The sequence below is a fragment of the Ahaetulla prasina genome, chromosome 1, assembly GCF_028640845.1.
Source record: "Ahaetulla prasina isolate Xishuangbanna chromosome 1, ASM2864084v1, whole genome shotgun sequence".
Classification (NCBI taxonomy): Eukaryota; Metazoa; Chordata; class Lepidosauria; order Squamata; family Colubridae; genus Ahaetulla; species Ahaetulla prasina.
The window spans coordinates 348,529,919-348,551,541 of NC_080539.1; the positions used below are offsets into that span (position 1 = coordinate 348,529,919).

The 21,623-nt window shown below is 43.0% G+C and overlaps 1 protein-coding gene across 2 annotated transcripts; it reads right to left on the reverse strand.

Annotated features, from left to right (window-relative positions):
* Positions 1-12,572: 12,572 nt before the first annotated feature.
* Positions 12,573-20,867, reverse strand: OTX2 (orthodenticle homeobox 2). Of its 2 annotated transcripts, none has more exons than XM_058162999.1 (3): positions 20,771-20,867; positions 19,312-19,463; positions 12,573-13,193 (listed from the first exon to the last, which is right to left on the reverse strand). In XM_058162999.1, exons 1-3 carry the CDS (start codon positions 20,865-20,867, stop codon positions 12,573-12,575), a joined length of 870 nt encoding a protein of 289 aa, XP_058018982.1. The 2 variants fall into 2 exon arrangements, with proteins under 2 accessions (XP_058018982.1, XP_058018981.1); XM_058162998.1 differs by having other exon boundaries at positions 19,312-19,484.
* Positions 20,868-21,623: the final 756 nt, after the last annotated feature.

A 21,623-nucleotide genomic window follows, 5' to 3' on the forward strand; every position in this document is an offset into this window, starting at 1 on the left:
GCATACTATAGTTTCAGGAAGAGAGAGTTTATGTGCTACTTGGATATTTTTTAGATTCAGTGTCTTTTTGTAAAAGATAGCCACTCCACCACCTCTTCGGTTTTCCCGATCTGATCGATAGACTTGATATTCTTTGTTTGAGATAATGGAGTCTTAATCTTAATAAATAAACATCTTAATAAATGTTCTAGATGAGGGGATAGAGAGGGAACTCATCAAAACTGCAGATGACACTAAGCTGGGGAGAATTGCTAACACTTTGGAAGATAGACTCAAGATTCAAAAGGATTTTGACAGACTTGAGCATTGAGCCATAGCCAACACCAAGCAGTTCACTAGTGAGAAAAGTAAGGTACTGCAACTTTCCTTAAGGTGGAAACGCTTCCCTTTTATTTCTGCCCGCCCAAGGAACTGTTCCTAACAATTGAGTTTAAGTGCTCTTCCCTGCCCCTGTAATGTCAGAAAATTAAACCAGAACAAAATTTGCCAGCTCCTATCCTGCCACTATTTCCTTTATTCCCACTCACTCTCATAACTTCTTCCTAGCAGATGGGTGACAAAGCCTAACACCTTGTGCCACTTGAGCCTCTTTCTGGACAGAAATTAATAATATTTTGTAAGGCTGGCAACAGTAGACAACAACTTAATCCTGTCTCATTCATTACTGGGAATGAGATGAAAGTAACATCATAAGAACACAACATGGAGGGAGGAATGTTAATTGCAATTGGGGAAAAGCCATGAAGTGTCCATTTTCATAATAGTGTTTTATACAGTAGATTTCTTGTAGGCATGAAGGACTCATGATTGGTGATGCATTTGACCTCTCCCTCTGACTCAGCCTGGTCATCTCCTACATCCATTTTACTAAGAATCGATTCATATTTAGATATACTATAAAATAATAATAATACACACACACACACACACACACACACACACACACACATAATAATAATAATAATAATAATAATAATAATAATAATTATTATTATTATTATTATTATTATTATTATTATTATTATTATTATTATTATTATTATTATTTATTTGATTTTTATACCGCCCTTTTCCCGAAGGACTCAGGGCGGTGTACAGGCAAAAATAAAACAGATAATACAATGTACAGTTTAAAATGCAATTAAAAAACTTATTTTAAAATTGGCCTGAGAAATAAAAATATACAATAAACTAAAACCCCATTTAAAATTAATTAATAAGAATTTAAAATTAATAAAATTCAATTTAAGCCAGCCCCGTGCGAATAAAAAGATGTGTCTTCAGTTCGCGACGGAATGTCCGAAGATCAGGTATTTGGCGTAAACCCGGGGGAAGTTCGTTCCAGAGTGTGGGAGCCCCCACAGAGAAGGACCTTCCCCTGGGGGCTGCCAGCCGACATTGCTTGGCAGACGGCACCCTGAGAAGTCCCTCTCTGTGAGAGCGTACGGGTCGGTTAGATATATTAGATATACTATAAAAATATAATTTAAAATAAAATAATGGATAGAGTCTATCCATAGAAAAACCCACCTTTTGGGTGGGGTACAAATTCACATATTAAATTATAGTCTAGAAATCGAATTCTACGTCAAATTTACTTTATTCTAGACCTCAAAGGTTCACCATTGTTCTATTAAGGAGCTCTAACCACCTTTCCAGCAAGAACCATGTAATATCCTTGCAGCACCTAACATATACAAAAGCTAATTTGATATACTATAAAGGAATACATGGTTTAATAAAGTTTGATATGAATAGTGCAGGTTGAAGTACAGTGGTAGAATTCAATTTTTTTTACTACTGGTTCTGTGAGGTGTGGTTTACTACTGGCTTGGTAGGTGTGGTGTGGCTTGGTGGGTGTGGCAGGGGAAGGATACTGCAAAATCTCCATTCCCTCCCCACTCCTGGGGAAGAATTGCAAAACCTCCATTCCCACCCCACTCTGGGGTCAGCCAGAGATGGTATTTGCCGGTTCTCCAAACTATTCAAAATTTTCACTACTGGTTCTCCAGAACCTGTCAGAACTTGATGAATTTCATCCCTGGGTCAAACCTTATAAATTTGTTTCATTCTAGTATTAATTTCTAGAATTATTGAGCTTTACAACATGTTTGTTTGTTTGTTTTGTTTTGTTTTATTTACATTTATATCCCACCCTTCTCCGAAGACTCAGGGCGGCTTACATTGTGTAAGGCAATAGTCTCATTCTATTTGTATATTTATATACAAAGTCAACTTGTATTGCCCCCTCAACAATCTGGGTCCTCATTTTACCTACCTTATAAAGGATGGAAGGCTGAGTCAACCTTGGGCCTGGTGGGACTCGAGCCTGGCAGCCTTTCACATTGCTGCCAAATGTGAAAAATTGATCTGATCTACTCGTTACATTTCCGGCAACTTTGGAAGGGAATGAACAATTTCTTTTAGCAATCAGGACTGGAAGACTACACCAATGGTAAAATATGTCAATTTTTCCCCCTAGAAATATAGTCTTTGAAGTTCCAAGTCCTCATGTACATAGACAATTAATGGATGTCAACTGATACTGGCAACATAAAAAGAGCTCTTTAGCCAGAGTGATTCTATTCGTCTCCTGGAAATTTAATTAGGTGCACCATAGTATTTATTAATACAATTTCAAGACCAGCCAACTCCACAAAGACTCTGGAGAGCTTACAACTTTAAAAAAAAACATATTACAAATAGAAAACACAAACACCCAGGCAAACCCACAGGAATAATAACTAAAATAACTAACTAACTAGGGGCTTTATAAATGAGCTTAAGTCCATGTATGGGGGCAAAACCAGATCTTCAGAAACTTATAGAAGATATGAAGTCTTGCAGCCACATGGGCATCTGAGAGGATGGGATGCTGTTCCAGAGGAACAGGATTGTGCTTGCTGTTGTTCCCATTTAAATTTGCCCAGATATTTTATGTTTTTTAGGTGTTCAGATTAGCAGGATTGCTAATCCTTGTTTTATTTTGTTTTTAAAGCCTGACTAGGTGGTTCAGTGGCTAAGACACTGAAGTTGTTGATCAGAAAGGTCGGCAGTTTGTGGGTTCGAATCCCTAGTATAGGTCTCCTGCATGAGCAGGGGGTTGGACTAGATGACCTCCAAGGTCCCTTCCATCTCTGTTACTGTTTCTTTAAAGCATGATGACAAGTAGAAAACAATGGTAGAAAGTTTAGGGATCTCTTCGATCCCAGCTCAGTTAATATCCCAACTTTTGAAGTCCATGCATCTTAAATTTGTCAAGGTTGAAAAATACCATTTAAGAGCGTTGATGTTGTTGCTGCTAACTTTGCTGGTATTGTATCTTCATCCTCTTCCAGGCTTACCAAAGACCGTTTCATTAAACTCCCATACATGATTGGCTTGACTGGGTCGGACATTTTGTAGCTCAATAAATAGCTGGCAAGATCTGAACAAACCTCCACACTTGTTTCAGCATGTAGATGAAAGTAACCACAGGGCAGGGGTGAAATCCAGCAGGTTCTGACAGGTTCTAGAGAACCGGTAGTGGAAATTTTGAGTAGTTCAGGGGGGCTCTAGTGGCTCAGATTGCTAAGACAGTCTGTTATTAACACAGCTGCTTGCAATTACTGCAGGTTCAAGTCCCACCAGGCCCAAGGTTGACCCAGCCTTCCATCCTTTATAAGGTAGGTAAAATGAGGACCCAGACTGTTGGGGGCAATAAGTTGACTTTGTATATAATATACAAATGGATGAAGACTATTGCTTGACATAGTGTAAGCCGCCCTGAGTCTTCGGAGAAGGGCAGGATATAAATGCAAATACCACCTCTGGCTGGCCCCATACTGGGGTGGGAATGGAGATTTTGTAATATCTTTCCCCTGCCACGCCCACCAAGCCACACCATGCCCACCAAGCCATGTCCACAGAACCAGTAGTAAAAAAATTTGGATTTCACCACCGCTACAGGGCATTAAGTTCCTGGCTCTCCCAGGTAATATTGTTCAAAATTCTCTCTGCTCATCCTTGAATAAGCACAAAATAATACCAACCTCCAATCTCCTCTTCCTCTTGCCAATCTTATCTCAGCTCATCTCAACTTCCAAACTGGCTACCACTTTAGAAGGGATTATTGGTTTTCTCCTCTGATTTGGCTGATTTCCTTCTTGAAGAGAGGAAAACAAAGAGTTAGATGATTGAGAAAGGAAAGCAACATCACGATCTTCACTAAGAGTCTACCAGCCAGATGCAAAGGACTACAAACCCTAACACACTTGAGCTAGGAAGGCTTACATTAAATAGGAGAACACCGCAGTAGGAAGTGAGTCAGATTGGTGTAATGTTGAAGGCATCCGACTAGTGATTTCTACTCCTGCCTTTGGCACAAAGCCAGCTGGGTGACCACAGTCTCTCAGCCATAGAAAGGCGGCAATGGCAAAACACTTTTGAAACCTTGCTTTAAAAAAAATCCTGCAGGAATTACTCCAGGCAGTTGCCAGGGTCATCATTGACGTAGAAACATGCACACCAGTGTTACCACCGGTTTGCTTCATGCACGCGCTTTGCGCGTGATCGCACAAACGCATTGAATTGCTGAACAGCTGAGGCATGGCAATCATGCCGCTTTTCAGCTGGGCTAAAAAACGAAGGAATAAAGGTAGGTATAGCTCAGGGCAGGGGCGGGAGAGCCCAGCAAACCGGTTCGCTCTCACATCAACATTTCCGCTACCGGCTCTTCCAAACTGGGGAGAACCAGTAGGGACCCATCACTGATGCACACACTCATATCTCAGTAGGAGAACCCAATCTCTTTTGGTGTCAAAATTAAAACCCAATATAAAAAATCTTTAGGATTCACTGAAGCAACCTTCCATCTCAACAGCCTGGGATTCCATTTCATTATCAGGAATATTCAAGGAATTTGGGGTAGAATTTGGGGTGGGAAGATGGAGGAAAGAAGGTATACAGCTTTATATCTCCCTCCACCCAAAAAAGTGCTTCCTTTAATCCTTCTTTGATCTCGCATCTCTCCTACTGGGCTGGTGAGCTTGTATTTCCACCACCAGCTTTGGTGTCTCATCCCTTTTCCATGTTGCTTCTTCTTGGGGATGTTGCTTTAATTTAATTTTCTTTTTAAATCAACCCAGCTCAGAAAAATGTCCGTGGAGGGAAACCCCACTGGTTCACCCATACTTGTTTCTTTTTTCTTTTTTCTTCCCCAGATTCAGGAATGGACTGAACTCAAATTTCTGAGCAAAAGGACAAATACAAGAAGGCAGCCAGGAGTAAATAACACCGGATTTAAAATAAATAAATAGCTGTTCTGCACGTCTCCTTGGAAACGGACAATACTCCTTAGCGCTGGGTGGAGGGAAGGGATTTATACCTCTTTTGTTTCAAATGAAAACAAATGATATTAAGGAACTGGAGACGGAGGGGGAGAGAAAGAGGGGGGAAATATGCATGTGTCAGAAGGAGGCAGCTAAGAGCAGGGAAATCCTTCTGCAGTCACTGGCAGAGCTAAAGGGGCTCTTCCTTCCCCTAATTCTCCTACCTTTCTCCCCTGCTTGGGGACCCTGCTTGGGGCCCGAAATTGTCCAGGTGAATTTTGCTTTTCCCAAGCATGCACAGAAAAGAGAAAAGTGAAAGTTCTTCCCGCCAACTTTTGAGGGTTGGATAACAGCAAAATAAATAAATAAATGCATGAAAATAAATGTATTAAATAAAAATATAAATAAAATGATTAAAATTAAGTAGCAACCTTTAGTGGTCTCTGATTCATGAAATTTTCTGAGTAAGGGAGTCACAATCCATTTAACCAGGTGTAGCATTTTAAGTTTGGTGAGTTTTAATTTATTTTGCATTTTGCTCTCTGTCTCCCTCCCACACACACACACACACCCCTCTCTCTGTGTATTTGTGTGATTAGAGTTCAACAAGCCTCCACTTCGAAAAACTGGGCTATCCTATCAGGATAAGCAAGTTATAGCGTGTTGTGTGAACACAGCCAAAGTTTCAGTCCTTCAGCAGCCCCCAGCAGCTGGTTTCACTCCCAGATCAGATTCATCTTCACTATCCCAAAGGTGCCTTTTCAAGATGCAACTGAACTTTCTGGTTTTTCTTTGAAGATGTTTCGCTTCTCATCCAAGAAGCTTCTTCAGCTCTGAAGGGACAACCATGACCTGGATCACTGAGAAGCTCCATGGACCTTCAGTTTCACTGCACCACCCTCATCCTCCATCAAGCAGAAGAAGGCGACTTTCTGTCCTGCTCTGCATTTTTTGGCTGCCCTTCCCACAGTCATGGGAAGTGGAAGCACAGGCCAGGCTGAGTTCTATTGTAGCTGTTGCAAATAATGCTGCAGCAGCTGCTGCTCAGAAATGCAACACCTGGAGAACAGGAAGATAGCCGTGGCTCACTTTGCAAAAACACTTCCGGCCTGTTAACCTGTCTCTGCAAGTGCAGCAAAGAGGGTGGTGATATTCTAGAGCAGTGTTTTCTCCACCTTGACAACTTGAAAATGTGTGGATTTCAACTCCCAGAAATCCCCAGCAAGCAAAGTTGACTAGGGAATTCTGGGAGTTGAAGTCCATGCATCCTAGATTGAGAAACACTATTCTAAAGCCTAACCCAGGAGTCAGCAACCTGCGGCTCTGGAGCCGCATGTGGCTCTTTCATCCCCCTGCTGCGGCTCCCTGTTGTTGGTCGACTCCACAATAAATAGGGCTTTCGGTTAGGACAGGTAGAGGAAAAAGGATGCCGTGCTAGGAGGAGACTCTATGATGGGGGGAACTGACTTCCAGTCGGCAGAGGAAAAAGGACGCCATACTAGGAGAACTGGACTGGTGGGAGAACTGGACTGGTAGGAGAACTGGACTTCCAGTCGGCAGAGGAAAAAGGAGACTGTATGGTGGGGGAACAGGACTTCCGGTCAGATTCAGAATTGAATGGGGGCTTCCGGTTAGGACTTTTGTGGCTCTTTGAGTGTTTAAGGTTGCTGACCCCTGGCCTAACCAATTGTTACAATCACATAGTTTTCTGACTGCTGCCTGGTTCACCAGTGTCTTAGTTCTTTTAAGAGGGAAATATTATCACTACCTGTATTCAAACAATTGTTGAAGGGGAGGGGGAAGGGAGGAGAAGGGACAGCTGTGTATACAGGCAACAATTTCAGCTGACATGTTTGTACAACACTCTTAAACAGGGGTGAAATCCAGCAGGTTCTGACAGGTTCTGAAGAACCGGTAGTGGAAATTTTGAGTAGTTCGGAGAATCGACAAATACCACCTCTGGCTGGTCTCAGAGTGGGGTGGGAATGGAGATTTTGCAATATCCTTCCCCCAGGAGTGGGGAGGGAATGGGGATTTTGCAGTATCCTTCCCCTGCCATGCCCACCAAGCCACACCCATAGAATCAGTAGTAAAAAATAATGGATTTCACCACCGCTCTTAACCTATTTTTGGATGGAGCCATTAGCTGGGATTACTAGATAGAATCATAAACTAGCTAAGAGTTTGCCTTACGTGCTTATTCAGGAAAAAACTAACCATGCTTAAGACTACACAAGCATGTGTGAATGCAGCTTCTCAGTCTTTTCTTGACCTGGTAAAGTGGGCTCTGTGAGCACACACACAATATAATATGCTCACAGGGCTACACATATGCGGTAGTAACCGCATTGGCCTTTGAGTGTTTATCCCCAAGGAGAAATATATGCAGGATTCTTTCATCTTGTAAAAATACATTGGCCAAGCACATTTATCTCCCATTCTTTCCAATATGGCAGACCTCGTCTGCTCCTTTGCACATTCCTAACACAGCAATTCCACTCTCTTTTCTCATTGGTTGGCCAATGGAGGTTAATTATTATTTTTCTTTTATCTATATCCCAATTGTATTATTTTCCTACAACACTTCCTGTTTTCCTGAAAACTTCCTGTTTTCCTTACAACAACCTTGTGAGGTGAGTTGGGCTGAGAGAGAGAGGGGGACAGGCTCAAGGTCAAGCAACTGGCCCCCATGGCTAAGGCAGTGCTTGGATTCACCATCTCTGGCTTTCTAGCCTGGTGCCTTAACCACTAAAACCAAACTAGCTTGGCTAGGAGATGGGAGAAGCAGGTCCTAGTCAATGGTGGGTTTCAAAATTTCTTACTACTGGTTCTGTGGGTGTGGCTTGGTGGGCATGGCATGGCTTGGTGGGTGTGGCAGGGGAAGCATACTGTAAAATCTCCATTCCCACCCCACTCCAGGGGAAGGTTTCTTCAAAATCCCCATTTCCTCCCAATCAGCTGGGACTCGGGATGCAGAGAAGAGATGGGGGCTGGGCCAGTTAGAATTTTTACTACCTGTTCTCCGAACTATTCAAAATTTCCGCTACTAGTTCTCCAGAACTGGTCAGAACCTGCTGAAACCCACCTCTGGTTGACAACTTGGCAATTTAGAACTGGAAGCAACGGAAAGAGAAGGCAATGGTCTCGAAGGCAGGTCTGTGTAAAAGTCAAGAGACTAATCCTCAATCTTAAGCGTCCTTCTGAATCTCGTTCTCATCAGCACTTGTGGGCATCCGACTTATAGAGAGAGTGGATTTCCAGTAGGGAAGGGAAGAAGCGACGGCTTTTCTACGGCAAAGTAACTTACCTCTCCCGTTTCTTTCCCCAAACTCATCCGACTTTCGATCTAGTCCTCTGTTCTATTATAAAAGGCTTAGATTTGGACCACAAACAGATCAGGCCTCTCGCACTGCAAGAAGGAATCCATCCCCGGGGCAGTGCAAGAAGCTAGGCTAGGATGTCCTTTAGCTTCGATCAAAATCGATTTAATTGCTAGCCGAGTGACTGGTGCCAAAGGATAGCCGATAGGGCAACTTCTAATGCCCTTGGCGAGTTTATTCGACCTTCCTTTCCTTTCCTTTTTGGGTAGAGCCTTTCAAGGCTTGAAATATATATATATATATATTTTTTAAAAAGGCAAACCTATGGTGACCACGACGATCATTTCGCACTGAAGTTGTCGCTTAAAAACGACAACCCTTCAACACTTCACGAATTCCACCGGAAAGTTTCCTATATATAAGGCTCCTCGCGAGCGGCCGAGCGCACAATGCACAATTTTATTGTAATCTAATTATTTAGAGAAAAGTTTTAAAAAAATAAAATAAAAATAAAATTTTTTGCTTCTCTTTGATCTGCGACCGCTGGCGGAGATTTTCTGCCTTTTGCTTCCCCTGAATTAAACCAATAACAGCAAACTGAAGCTTTTCTCTCAACCCAACTCAACCTTCACCCCCCCTCCTCCCCCCCCCCGCAAAGGCGTCCGTGTATTTGCGCTGGGAGCGTTGAGGCTTTGTTTATTTGAAAAGGATAATCTGGCTCCGCGTTTACAGGGCACGCATCAACCGAAAGCTAAGTTTCCATTTCTTAGAGGAAAAGGAAGCCACCGGTCAGGAATTGCTACTTCGGTCAATAATAATAATAATAATAATAATAATAATAATAATAATAATAATAATAATAATAATAATAATAATAATAATAATAATAATAATAATCCAGATTCTAGGAATATGAGCAAGCTAAAAGAAAAAAAAGTTTTGTAGATATAATTAAAAAAAAAAAAGAACGGAAAAGTTCGAAGAACGGAGCTGCGTTTGGAACAAATCTGCCTAGAAGTCAGTTCTATCGAATTCACTTCAAAATCAGCAACCTCGTTCGCAAAGCTATTTCGAGATACAGACAACGCGCGTTTATAAATCAGTTTTAGGGAGGGGACGCATCAGACGCGACCCTTGTGCGCCAAAGCATGGAGAGAAACCAACCGTTCCTTTCATTAAAACCCTCAGCAAAGGCTTGGCTTAAATGTGATCTTTCTGAGCGCAAACAGAATCTGAGCCTTGGATTTCACTCCTTCGTTGGCTTGTGTTTTGCCTTAATTGCTAGTTGATTTGCAGTTTTGTTTTATAGGTCACGCTGAACGACTGTAATTCCCGCCCACTCCGTTTGGCGACATAATCGGGAATATTAATATGAAGAAATCGCTAACGGAGTCTCAGCGCCCCGAATAAACCACACCTGAAGAAGAGATGGTGATCAGTGCCAAGGTGTCTGTGTGTGTGTGTGTCGGTAGAGAAAGGAAAGGAGAACTTAGAAACGGATGGCTGATTAAAAGAAAACAAGAAAAAGTGAGAATTCCTTGAAATGCAGTTAAATCGAAGGGTCTGTATATTACTGTGGGGCTTCCCCTTAAATGCCCCCCCCCCATTTCAAAACGTTTAGATATTCTAATTCGACTGAAGGAAAGGAGAGGAGAGGAAAGGAAAGAAGGTGGGGGGGGGCGATTTCAGGGAGGCTATTTCTCTCCCCAACGAGGTAACAATTTTCCTGGTGATTTGGGGGTGGGTGGGTGGAGAGGCAGGGAGGAAAAGGGAGGGGGTGGAGGGTGCTCTAAGTCCTTTTGTGTCCAGCTGTAGAAATCATAGCTTTCAAAAACTTTACCCAACTCTTTTGTCCACCCATCATTTGTGCGTGACTGCATCTGCTGTTTCGCGTATATCCTATATCCCTTCTTCTCAGAACGTTTATAGGAGAGGCTCAAACACCCCCTGAGCCTCCAAAGCATCTCCCCCTTAGTTCTTTATCTCCTTTCCTCTGCTTTTCAATCTCTAAATTAATCAGCAAAAAGCCCGAAACGAAATAAAGACGTGGGGGGGGGGGAGGAGGGAAAGTGGGGGACAGCCCACCACCATTTTCTATTCTAGCAAAGAGTGGAAGAAATTCAGGATGTTTCCTGAGTTAACCCCCAAAAGAGAGCAAAGATCTCGATTCTTTGTAGTTTGCGGAGACGGCAAAGCTAAGCTGGTTTGGGAATGCCACAAAAGGTTAAATCAAAACCCTGGAGACACACACACAAAATCCCCCCTTCGGTTCAAGAAACAAATTCTTAAAACCTTTCGCTTTATGGAAGTTGAAACGAGCTTTGAGGAGGGGAACTTTTGCGAGCACATGGGGAGACAAAGACTATCGCTTGTGCTAGAACCATTTAATAGAATTATACATATCTGCCAAATCCAGAAAAAAAGGTTTATGCATATATATCTTTTTTTTTCCATTTCACATCTGCAAGCATAAAAACAACAAGTATTTTTGCTGTTTGGAAATTCAAGGTCAGAGCAATTGACCGATGTCTTAAATATATATACTTCTTTCTCCTTACTGCTAGCTTTTCCAACAGTAAGCTACTGTAGTACAGGTGAATTGTAAAAGTCCGAGTGTATTTTTATTTAGTGACTTTTTTTTTAGATCTCAGTGATGTTCATTCAGCCACAGCTTGCTGTTAAAAGTTGCTTTGTTTTTTGTTTTTTTCAGTGCAGTTTACCTCTGGTAAAAGGCAATTTTAGAGCAAGAGAAAGACAGAAAGAAAACCAGAGATGGGGAGGGAGAAGAAGAGAGATAGAAAAAGAAAAAAAAGAAAGAAGAAATAGAAAAATGGTCATATGTAACTCAGTTGCTCAAATTTCACTGTTAATTATAACCTCTGTAAAATCGCAGCAGAACCGCCTGCTGGTGTGGGGTTTATAATTGCATACAATACAGGAGATCACAGTTTTAAAGTCTAGCACAGATTAAAAACCACAGATGTACCATTTATATAAGACGCACACTGATTGTCTCTTAAAAACTACATATTGACTCCTTATTGACATTATTCTTATTTCCCCCCTCTTAAATAAAGTAGTGCAGCTAAGACAATCAGTCCCATGATCCACAGAGCTCTTAACCGAGTTCTTTGTTCATTTTTTTTTTCCTATAGCCAACTTTGCCAAATGTGGCTGAAGCAATCGAAGAAGCTTGAGAGATGTATACGGATGTATTGTCCCATAACACAAACATTTTAACCAAGGTTGGATGGAAGGGGAAGGAAAAGAAGGGTCATTGTTGGCATACCAAAAATAAGGTATCTAAGTGTAGGAAGGCAGGAGAGAGGTGAGGGAGGAACAGAGAGAAAGAGAGAGAGAGAGAGAGAGAGAGAGAGAAAGAAAGGAAAAAGGAAAAAGAAAGGAAGAGAAAGAAGGAAAAAAGAAAGGAAGAGAGAAAGAGAGTGAGAGAGAGAGAGAAAAAAAAAGAAAAGAAGGAAGGAAGGAAGGAAGAGAAAGAAGGAAAGAGAGAAAAAGAGTGAGAAGGAAGGAAAGAAGGAAGGAAGGAACCCAATACCCTCTACTCTGGGTCATAGAATACTCTTCCATCCCTAACCAGGCAAAGAAACCCAACAATTGGCTAAAACTATGGAGCAACGAGAAACTAAGTGATGTGATTCTGTTCTTGGTCTACACAACATGTCTTTCCTTCTTGTCTTTCTTTCCAGAGCATCTGAGCAAGAGGTGAAATTGGGAGGTATGATCACGGCCACTGAATTTCTTGCCTTTGTTATTGTGTCCTGTTCACAATTCTTTTTAATTTAAATCAAAGATCTCAAAACTGGAAATGTCAGCCTACTATGGCTATTGTCTTGTCTGTTGCAACATCATTGTGGTCACTTATCGTTATCAGCATTAGCATCATCACCATTATTGTTTATCACAAAGGGTTCCTAACAGGTCTTCACAAAACCTGAAACTTCCATGAAGATGTCTGGTCTTTATAATCCAAGCAGTCAGCGTTGAAGTTTAGCTTCCAGGAGGCGGTTTGATCCTTATAATCCAAACAATCAGTAGATGAGTTAAACCCCAAACTTGAAGCTCCGTAACCTTGAGTAGAGAGTGAAGCTGGAGACTGGTTGAGATGGCTGGCCACAGCATTGGTACCCATGGGGCTAAGGGTGGCCCCTGGTCCAGGGAGCTGGTGATGCATAGGGGTCAGGTAAGATCCACAGTCCATTCCTCCAAAATATGAGGTTGAGCCGGCATATCCTTGGCTATAGCCTGAAGCCTGAGTGTAGGTCATAGGATAGGACCTCTGCATGCATGAAGAAGAAGTGGACAGGGGGTCTGAGAGAGGAGAGATGGATGCTGGGCTCCAGATAGATACTGGAGCGCTGCTGCTGGAAATGGCAGGGACTGAGGTACTGGCAGGAGGTGTGAATTGGCCGCTGGTTCCACTCTCTGAACTCACTTCTCTGGCTGGAGAACTCTTCTTCTTTGCAGGCCGCACTTTATTCTGGCCCCCGTTCTGCTGCTGTTGTTGCTGCTGGCGGCATTTGGCTCGACGGTTTTTGAACCACACCTGGAAAACCAAGAGGGAAGGAGGAGAAAAAAGAGCAAAGGGGGTTAGCTATATGGATCACAGCAAGGACAAATGGGATGAGAATAATGATCACTAGAGAGAAGGACAGCACTGAGGAGGATCTGGGCTTTTACTGAGGAAGATCGGATTAGCCATTCCTCGTTTAAGCAAAAGTTCTCAGGCATTTAAAAGTTGCTAGGAAAATGTGCCTAGTCCTCTTGATTTCCCTTTGGGCTTCCCTCAACAACCCTTGCATGTTTTGCTGATACACTGTGAAAAAGCCTTGTCAGAATTTTTTTTTAAATCCAGGTGGAACATGGTAGCAACTTTTATAATGCAGAAGCCCATATCAACATCTAGCATCATCAAAAACAGAGCGTTACAAAGACTTTATCTGGGAGTCCTATCAGTATTTAGTTCGAGGCATACCCCTTGCTCCTTAAAAATGGGTTCAAAAAACTGAAATAAACGACCAGGAGCCAAAAAATAAATAAAATGATTTAATTCATGGGAGCCAACAACAATAACCATGGATCTACTGCAGAGGCATTGTGTTGCCCAGGGGTCTCCAACCTTGGCAACTTTAAGCCTGGAGGATCAACTCCCAGAATTCCCCAGCCAGCAAAGCTGGTTGTACTGTAAAGCTGGCTGGGGAATTCTAGGAGTTGAAGTCCTCCAGGCTTAAAGTTGCCAAGGTTGGAGACCCCTGGAGTTGCCCATTGTTTAGCTTCATCCATTCTTCTTCTGTTCATCTCTGCTTTATGGCATCTACTGCAATCCCAGACTGAAAAATATGTGGCTACATTTTATTTTAAAGACGGCTACTCAAAGGACTGTTGTTTTCATCTGCCACCATGAAGCAATCGTGTAAACCACTGCAGAGTATCAGGCTACCAGCGCTTTCATAATGTAGAACCAAGCAAACCTTTAATAAGAGTACTTTGAAGAAAGGGGGAAAAAGTTCTTTGCAAGCCTCTGAGCCTGGCAGCTTAGGTACCCCAAGGACTTCCACTTAAGTCCTACTGAAGTCAAGCCCTTAATTAAAAAGAATAGAATATTAGAAAGGAGAGGTTATCAATTAAGAGAGCAACTGAATGGGAGGGAAACATGCTTGTCCAATTAAATGAGCTGTATCTTTTCTTTCTTTCCACCCCTCTCTGAAGGGCAATTAAATAGTAGGAAGTTCCTTAAAACCTGTTGATAGATGTGGAAGGTCTTCATTTATTCCATCTCATGTAAGTCATGTGATTTGTTTTCAATCATGTGATTTCCAATCAGAGCATCTCTCCCTGTTTTTTTCCTCTGTGTCTAATTCCTAACTCCCTAACTCCAGTTGCCTTTTGAAAAAGCACCTTTGTGATCCCTTAAAACTCCCTTCACACCAACAAAGAGGTATACTCTTTGGGGGACTATCCCTTGCTTCTCTGATGTTCTGCTTTCATTTATGATCAGAATAGTCTTCAGTTTTCTACTAGCTGGGGTATGAAGAGATCAGTAAGAGATACAGGCATGCCACTGAATGACGTTTTCCAGTTTGGTGATGGAGGTATTCTCTTGCACAACATACGCCTTTTAGATCAGGGGTCTCCAACCTTGGCAACTTTAAGACTTGTGGGCTTCAACTCCCAGAATTCTGGAAGTTGAAGTCCACGAGTCTTAAAGTTGCCAAGCTTGGAGACCCCGTTTTAGATCATAGCTGTTTTGGACTCTCCAATGCAAATAGGAATCTGTGTATATTGTTATTAAACACATGGATATCTATCTAAAAACACACAAACCACATTTGCTCCAAAGTGGAGCACTACATGCAACTGTCACAAGATTCTCTCTTCTTTCTTTGGGTAACATATTTCTGACTTTGTCTTTTCCTTCATCTCCACTCAAATAATCAATGGCAGCTCTAGGAATACCTTCTAAAAAGGAACCAGGCATCTTTTTTAGATATCGCAAAGTTAGATGCTATCAAGGGCCACCATTTTGGTACTTAACTGGAGTAATTGTTGCAAGAAAAAGGCGCATCAAAGGTGCTTTTCTTCTGGTCTGATCTCATATCTGTGACTTCTATTCAAATGATAAAACTATCTTTACTAGGGAGTGATAAGGAATAGGGGAAAAAAGGAAAAGGGGGGGAGGAGGAAAAGGAAAGTATTTCAAGAGGAGGAGATTATATTTATTTATTATAAAAAATGTTTATAGCTGCCCAATTCACACACAGTTACTCAATAAAATTTTAATCTTAGTTCCTCTCACCTACTATTTAAATTGCTCTTTAACGGTGTTTTGTGAAATAATCATTCTGAATGTGTCGTTTTTCATTTAAAAAATATTAGTTATATTTTTCTTTTTTTTTATTCCTAACATCACCCATAATATTAACCACAGTGAACAATATAAATTGTATCAATAAAATAGAAAACTAGATAGGAAATTCATGAAATAAACCACACAGCCAAGATACCAGTTAGAAAATACCGCAAAAATTTTATGCAGCTCATGTAAAAAGGAAAAAAACGATGGAACTAAAAGTCATGTAAGCCTACACTATACCAAACACGACAAATTTAAGTTCCTAGCTTTGTGCACATTAGGAATGCCTAAACGGTGTTTTGAAGAAGTTCATGCTTCCAGGTGTATGGTGCAGAACCTTGTGGTTTGTGATTCCAGGAGGCCACATGAATGGTACAAGTATGTCTCCAACAGAAGAGAGTATCTGTAACTCAGGGCAGAACAGTGGAGTTCTTAGTACTCTCTCTGAGCCTGGTTATTTGCTTGCAGATGCTCCAAGCATTGCACTGATGATGTTATCTACTTGGATAATGAAACATTTGGAAGCAAACAGCTCAGCTCAAAGAGCACCAAGAACCCCACAAGTATCTCTCTCAGGCTTGTTAGGAATCTGGGGTTTAACTATATCACCCAGTAAAGCATATGGAAATCAGCTGAGAAACAAGGTTTGCCTATCTCCTCAAGTCTGTTCTATTATAATAAATGGCATTTATCTGGAAAAGAGTTAATTTCTTTTTTTTAAAAAGCAATTTTAAAAAGATTTATGTTTAAATATGTGTTTCCTTCTCTCAGAAAAGACATATTTTAGAGCAGTTTAACCATCAAACTCAAACAATATGATAAGTGAAATTGAATCTAGGTGCTGAGAGGTCTTTTTTTTTTAAATGATCCTTTATTATCCAGAGAATATCTCAGTTCCTGGAATCTCCTGGAAAGAGCGAAAACCTATTAAACTAACTCTACAAGTGTAAATGTGCCTTGCCTTTTCCTGTAGCTTACAACATATTTATGAATTCCCAAATGTAATGTCAGCAAATGTGTCCTGTGGCCATCCTTTTTTTGAGCAAACCTATTTTACTCCCTCCTGAAAATATCTGGGCAGTTCAATTCATTTCATGCTTAGTGGAAAGCAAGCAGAGATGGAATCACTGGACAATGCTTTCAAGTTAAGGGCCATTTTTGATGTCAAGCCTTTCTTGGCGGGACCCTGCAGGAATCCTGCTTATCAATTGAAACGTGTAACAATTTTGGTGTGTGTTCACACTCATACCCAGCTGCAAAACAGGGAGTATGAGTAGGCAGACTGCAATGCAGGTATTGCAAAATGATACGGTACTACTGATATCCAGATTTCATTTCATTCTTATAAGCTAACCAAGTTCTCTTTTTAAATGTTATATCCCGCAATATGTCATTTCACCCTGTCATTATGGTTAAGATTAGAAAATATTGTATGGAGAAAGAATTTCCCTTGGTCACTGGGTTTGCAGTTTTCTAAGAACTGCTTTTAAATGACATCTGTCATAAATCAGTTTGGGGGCCATTCCTGAAGTACACAGTTCATATACTTTCTGTCTAGAGAGACAGATGAAGGTTGCTGTTAAAAAGTACAAAAGCTGAACTGATGGATAAATAAACATTAAATGACTCCTGCTTTTGTATAGATACCATTATATTTCATGGCGTGAGAATGACAACGATGATGCTAACAACATCAAAAACAAGTAAAACAATGTGGCTACTCTACTGAAAAAGCTAGAGGTCTTCAATTAAAGAAGCTGCTTGCAAAATCAAAAGCAATAGAGAAGCTAGGCAGAAGCTTAGGTAAGAAGGTACAGAATATGGTTAGTGCCGTTTCAGTCAGAACCCACTTTCTCAACCTCATTCATTTTCCATACCTATAGAAAACCCTTCACCATTATGTATAGCAGCCAAAACTGGCATATTAGTCAGTTGTGCCAGGAAGGCAGAGTTCCAAATAGTTCAACCCATATCTCCCAACATAGGCTCACCCCTTTCTCATATTTCCTCCATCCTTTTCAGCGTGTACCACTTAGAAGTACTTAAAGGTGTACATGTTTGTTGCCTGAAAGAGCAGTATGTTAAATGATGGTTCTCAGCAGGGTATAATATCAGAGCTGGTGAAGTCTGATGAACAGTCTAGTGGCTTGCACTCTGAAGATCTCTTTCCAAAAGAAGAAACTTGCATGCACCCTCATCCTTATCTTCTTCTTCTTCTTTTTTGTAAGATTGAGTATCTGCAAAATCATCTTGGTTTCTGGCCACTTAATTGATGTGATAAATCATTAAAGAGGCCTGCCTATGAACTGCACGCTCATTCATTTCCCACCAAATAAAAGGAGAGGAATATGATTATCTTGCTACAGTCATACGAGATACAAGAAAAGTAATCAAAGAGCAAACAGATGCTCCAAAAATCCTCTGCTTTTTTTTTTTGGCAAGTTAGACCAGTAGGTCTGTCTGTCAGGACTTTAAGCCTTGCTGAGAATCTTCTTCCATGCACCCCAGTCAAACTGAACTCAGTTGTCAGCCCTCTTCATAAATCCTATCTCAAGAAACCATGAAGATTTACTGGATGGCCTGCAAGGAATTCATAGTTATGGGAAGTGCAGGGCTGCCCAAATGCAAGCAATTTGCACAACATGGCAGGATTGGATTGAACCTAATTCATCCCAGTCACTTTTCGAGATCAGCGTAAGCTACACTGGAGGGAGGGAGGGAGAAACCCAGCCCAAGATATATTGTCCAAGCAAAGTAGATTTGGGCTATTCCCTCCCTAGAGAGTTATAGAGTCTTACTGTGCTACCCCAGCCAAGCTGGACTTCATTATGGCACATTATGGATGGATGATAATACTAGTCACTAGAGAGGAAATGCCCTTAGTCTATAACAATGTTTTTCAGTCTTCGCAACTTTAAGGTATGTGGACCTCAACGCCCAGAATTTATGCTGACTGAGGAATGGAAGTCCACAGTTCTAAAAAGTTTTTCAGGTTGAGTCTAGCAACATGCAGGGATGAAATACTGTTCTGACACGGTAAGTATGACATTCTTTCAAGAAAGGGTGCAAGATTAAAAATGAGAGCTTTGCTGAATTAGATTGATGGTCTGCAAACTCAGAGTCCTTCTCCTCCCCCCCCCCATAATGGCAAAGCAGAAATCTCTACCACTCCCCAGACAGGCCATTAAACATCAGGTCTTGCCCCACTTCAAACTTCTGGTTTTCAGAGATCCAAGGATTTCTGGTGCCTGGGACCTGTTTTAACTTATCACCCTCCAATACAAGGTCGTCTTTCTTTAAAAACCATGGAATATCTCTGGATAGCTGCAATCCATACCTGAAGGGGGGGCCTTTCTCAACCTAGGGATATTCAGCAATAGCTCTTATTATTCCCCTCAACTACAGTTACTAACCTAAGGGGGCTCTGCGCTAAATGTGGCTAAGGAAATGAAAAAGGAAACTGGAGTGGAAGAAAACTTTCTTAAAACATTCGCCTGCCTAGAAAGTTAGCTTTCTGTTCCATCGGGGTGGGAAGAAACAGGTTTGATTTTCAAAGCTCTTCTTCCTCAGGAGCTTCTTGTCCTGAGAGGAAAGTGAGGGTGCTGAGGACACCATACTGGATCTCATCTCTTTCTCCCCTCCAGACGTTTCTCGGTCTCCATCACCACTACCCTACCCAGACCCTGACCAGTTGTATCGTCCTCCCGCCCGCCCATCCCCCCCCCGTTCCCAAGCTCCCTGGAGATCAGTCTTCCCAGAGAAAAAAATAAAACGAGGGGCGGGGAGGCGCGCGCACCAGCCCTTTCTTTACCTGCACTCGGGACTCCGGCAAGTTAATTTTAAGGGCCACCTCTTCGCGCATGAAGATATCTGGATAGCGGGTTTTTGCAAACAGAGCCTCCAGGACGTCCAGCTGCGCCCGGGTGAAGGTGGTGCGCTCCCTCCGCTGTTTCCGAGGGGTAGCTGGGAAAGAAGAAAGACCAGCTCAGATCGGTCAGGAGGAAAAGCCCCCGGAAAGTCTGGCTAAGTCCGTGGGGGAGGGGGGGAGAGAACTCGGCCGCTCCACAACGGGACGGGGGCTCGAGCAATCAGTCCCCCTTAAGCGGTTTCGACGCCGCTGACTTCCCCGAAAGCCCTGCCCCCTCTTTCCTTGGGCGTAAAACCCCAACGAGTCCGGTTTCAAGAAGGTTGAGTCTTATAGAAGCCTTATTATCTCCTGGACGGACTCGGGCAGAATCCATTTGAGGGGGTAGAGGTCTCTGCTGCGCGATGATGGCCAACCTCCCCGAACTCAGAGAAGACCAAATTCCCCGGGCCCGCAGGCTAACCGGCTCCGGGTTCAGATGTCCAAAGACAGGCCGCAATAGCGCGCGATCCTATAGTCTCCTTTCTAAAGGAGCCTCGTGGAGCTGAATGCGACGGACTCTCTTGGGAGAGCCTGGGGAGGCCGGGGTGCGGATGGGGAGTGCAAGCCCGACTTCCTGAAGAAGAAAAAAAGTGGGCCAGCGTAGCTTCAAGGATGCTGGTAGGAGAGCAGTTAACTCAGGGTCTCAGCCTCAGAGCTGCCGCATTTGACGGCGCACCGGCTGGGGGAAATCGATTCGGATAGAGCGGGAGGCCTGCTGGTGGCGTCCGGGTGCGAGGAACTAGCAGGATCCGGATCAACCGTGCAGATGGAGGTTCCGATAGAAGAGAATATATGCAGCTCATGGTTGAACTGTGCCATCCTTGGGACTCTCAGAGCTTGGCGTTTTGTTCGCAGATGTGTCATTACCCAAGTCGGTAAGATCACCAGTCTAGGTGAGATCGTTAGCGTAACTGATTATCTTACCTAGTTAGGTAATGAAACGTTTGTAAGGGCTCCACAAATGGAGGTTCACTCGGAAAGGTAGCCTAATCGCCCCCCACCCCATGAAAAAAATCCTCTCGTCCTTCTCCAATCTCAGAACAAAACAAAACAAAAGAGAGAGAGCGCAAGAGAGAACAAAATCCCGATTTGCTCCAATCGTCGGGAACAGCACTTTGCCTGGAAAGGCTGGCGTGCGCTCAGACCGAAAATTCGGGGGGAAACTTTTTCCTGAACTCGTGAACGGGAGAAATTTAAGGGGAGAGTTGCGATACTCCAGCTACCCTCCTGGTTTTCACTGGCACCCGGGAAATAGGATTCCACTGGCGTGGGGGGGGGGTTAAATATGAGAGCCCAAGTCCAACGAGTCCCCGCCCTTTGGAAGCCCCCCTCCCCACCATCGACCGGGTGTTTCCTACCTTACCTGGATACCCGACGGAGGGATGGAGCAGGTCCATCCCGGAGGTGGTGAGGCTTAGGCCGTTGACTGCGTAAGGTGGTTGCTTAAGATAAGACATCATGCTAAAGTTGGGGTGAGGAGGGAAAATGGCCAAAATTCTGGGGCTGAGTGGAGTTGGAAGGAGATGCCTCTTGGACCTGCTTCTTGCTCTTTTCCTCTTTCTTCTCCAGATCTTTCGGGTAGAGAAGTTAACCTTGAAATCTGGAGCCTAATTTAGAAAACAAAAAAAGGAGACAGGCGGAGAGAGAGGGAGAGAGAGAGAAAGAGAGCAGAGTAAAAAAAAAAAGGCCAGTCCACGGGGGTCTTCGAACTAGCGAAGTCTTGCTCGCTGCGGGGTGGCACCCGCTGAGCTGCAGGACCTGCCAAACCGCGGCCGACGGGAGGGGCGCTTCCCTCCCCCGGACTGCCTCGAGAAACTGCTTCCTCCCGCCCCCCCCCAGTCACAGGGGCGACGTACAGTAGCAGATCCCTTCGTTAGGAGCAGCCCACCCCCCCCACCGAACAGAAGCACGCAAGCAAGCACTCTCCAGCCTCCTCCGCTCGGGCTTGCTTTCCAGGGGGCATTTGCCAAGGTTTTCTTGGGTTTAGCAAGTAGTTAATTGCCTCCAACAAAACTTGATTGGGACCCATTTTACAGACACAAAGGACCCCTTGGCTAAATAAATAAGGCTGCTAACAAAGCCTCCCCACCCCACTCCGTAATTTTCCTCCGCGACAAAGGACCGTATCTGTTGTCCCCACCCCCACCCTTAGCTTTTTAATTACCCCGGATTTTGCAACTGCAAAAGAAGCGCCCCCCCCCCTCAAAGTTGAGAAT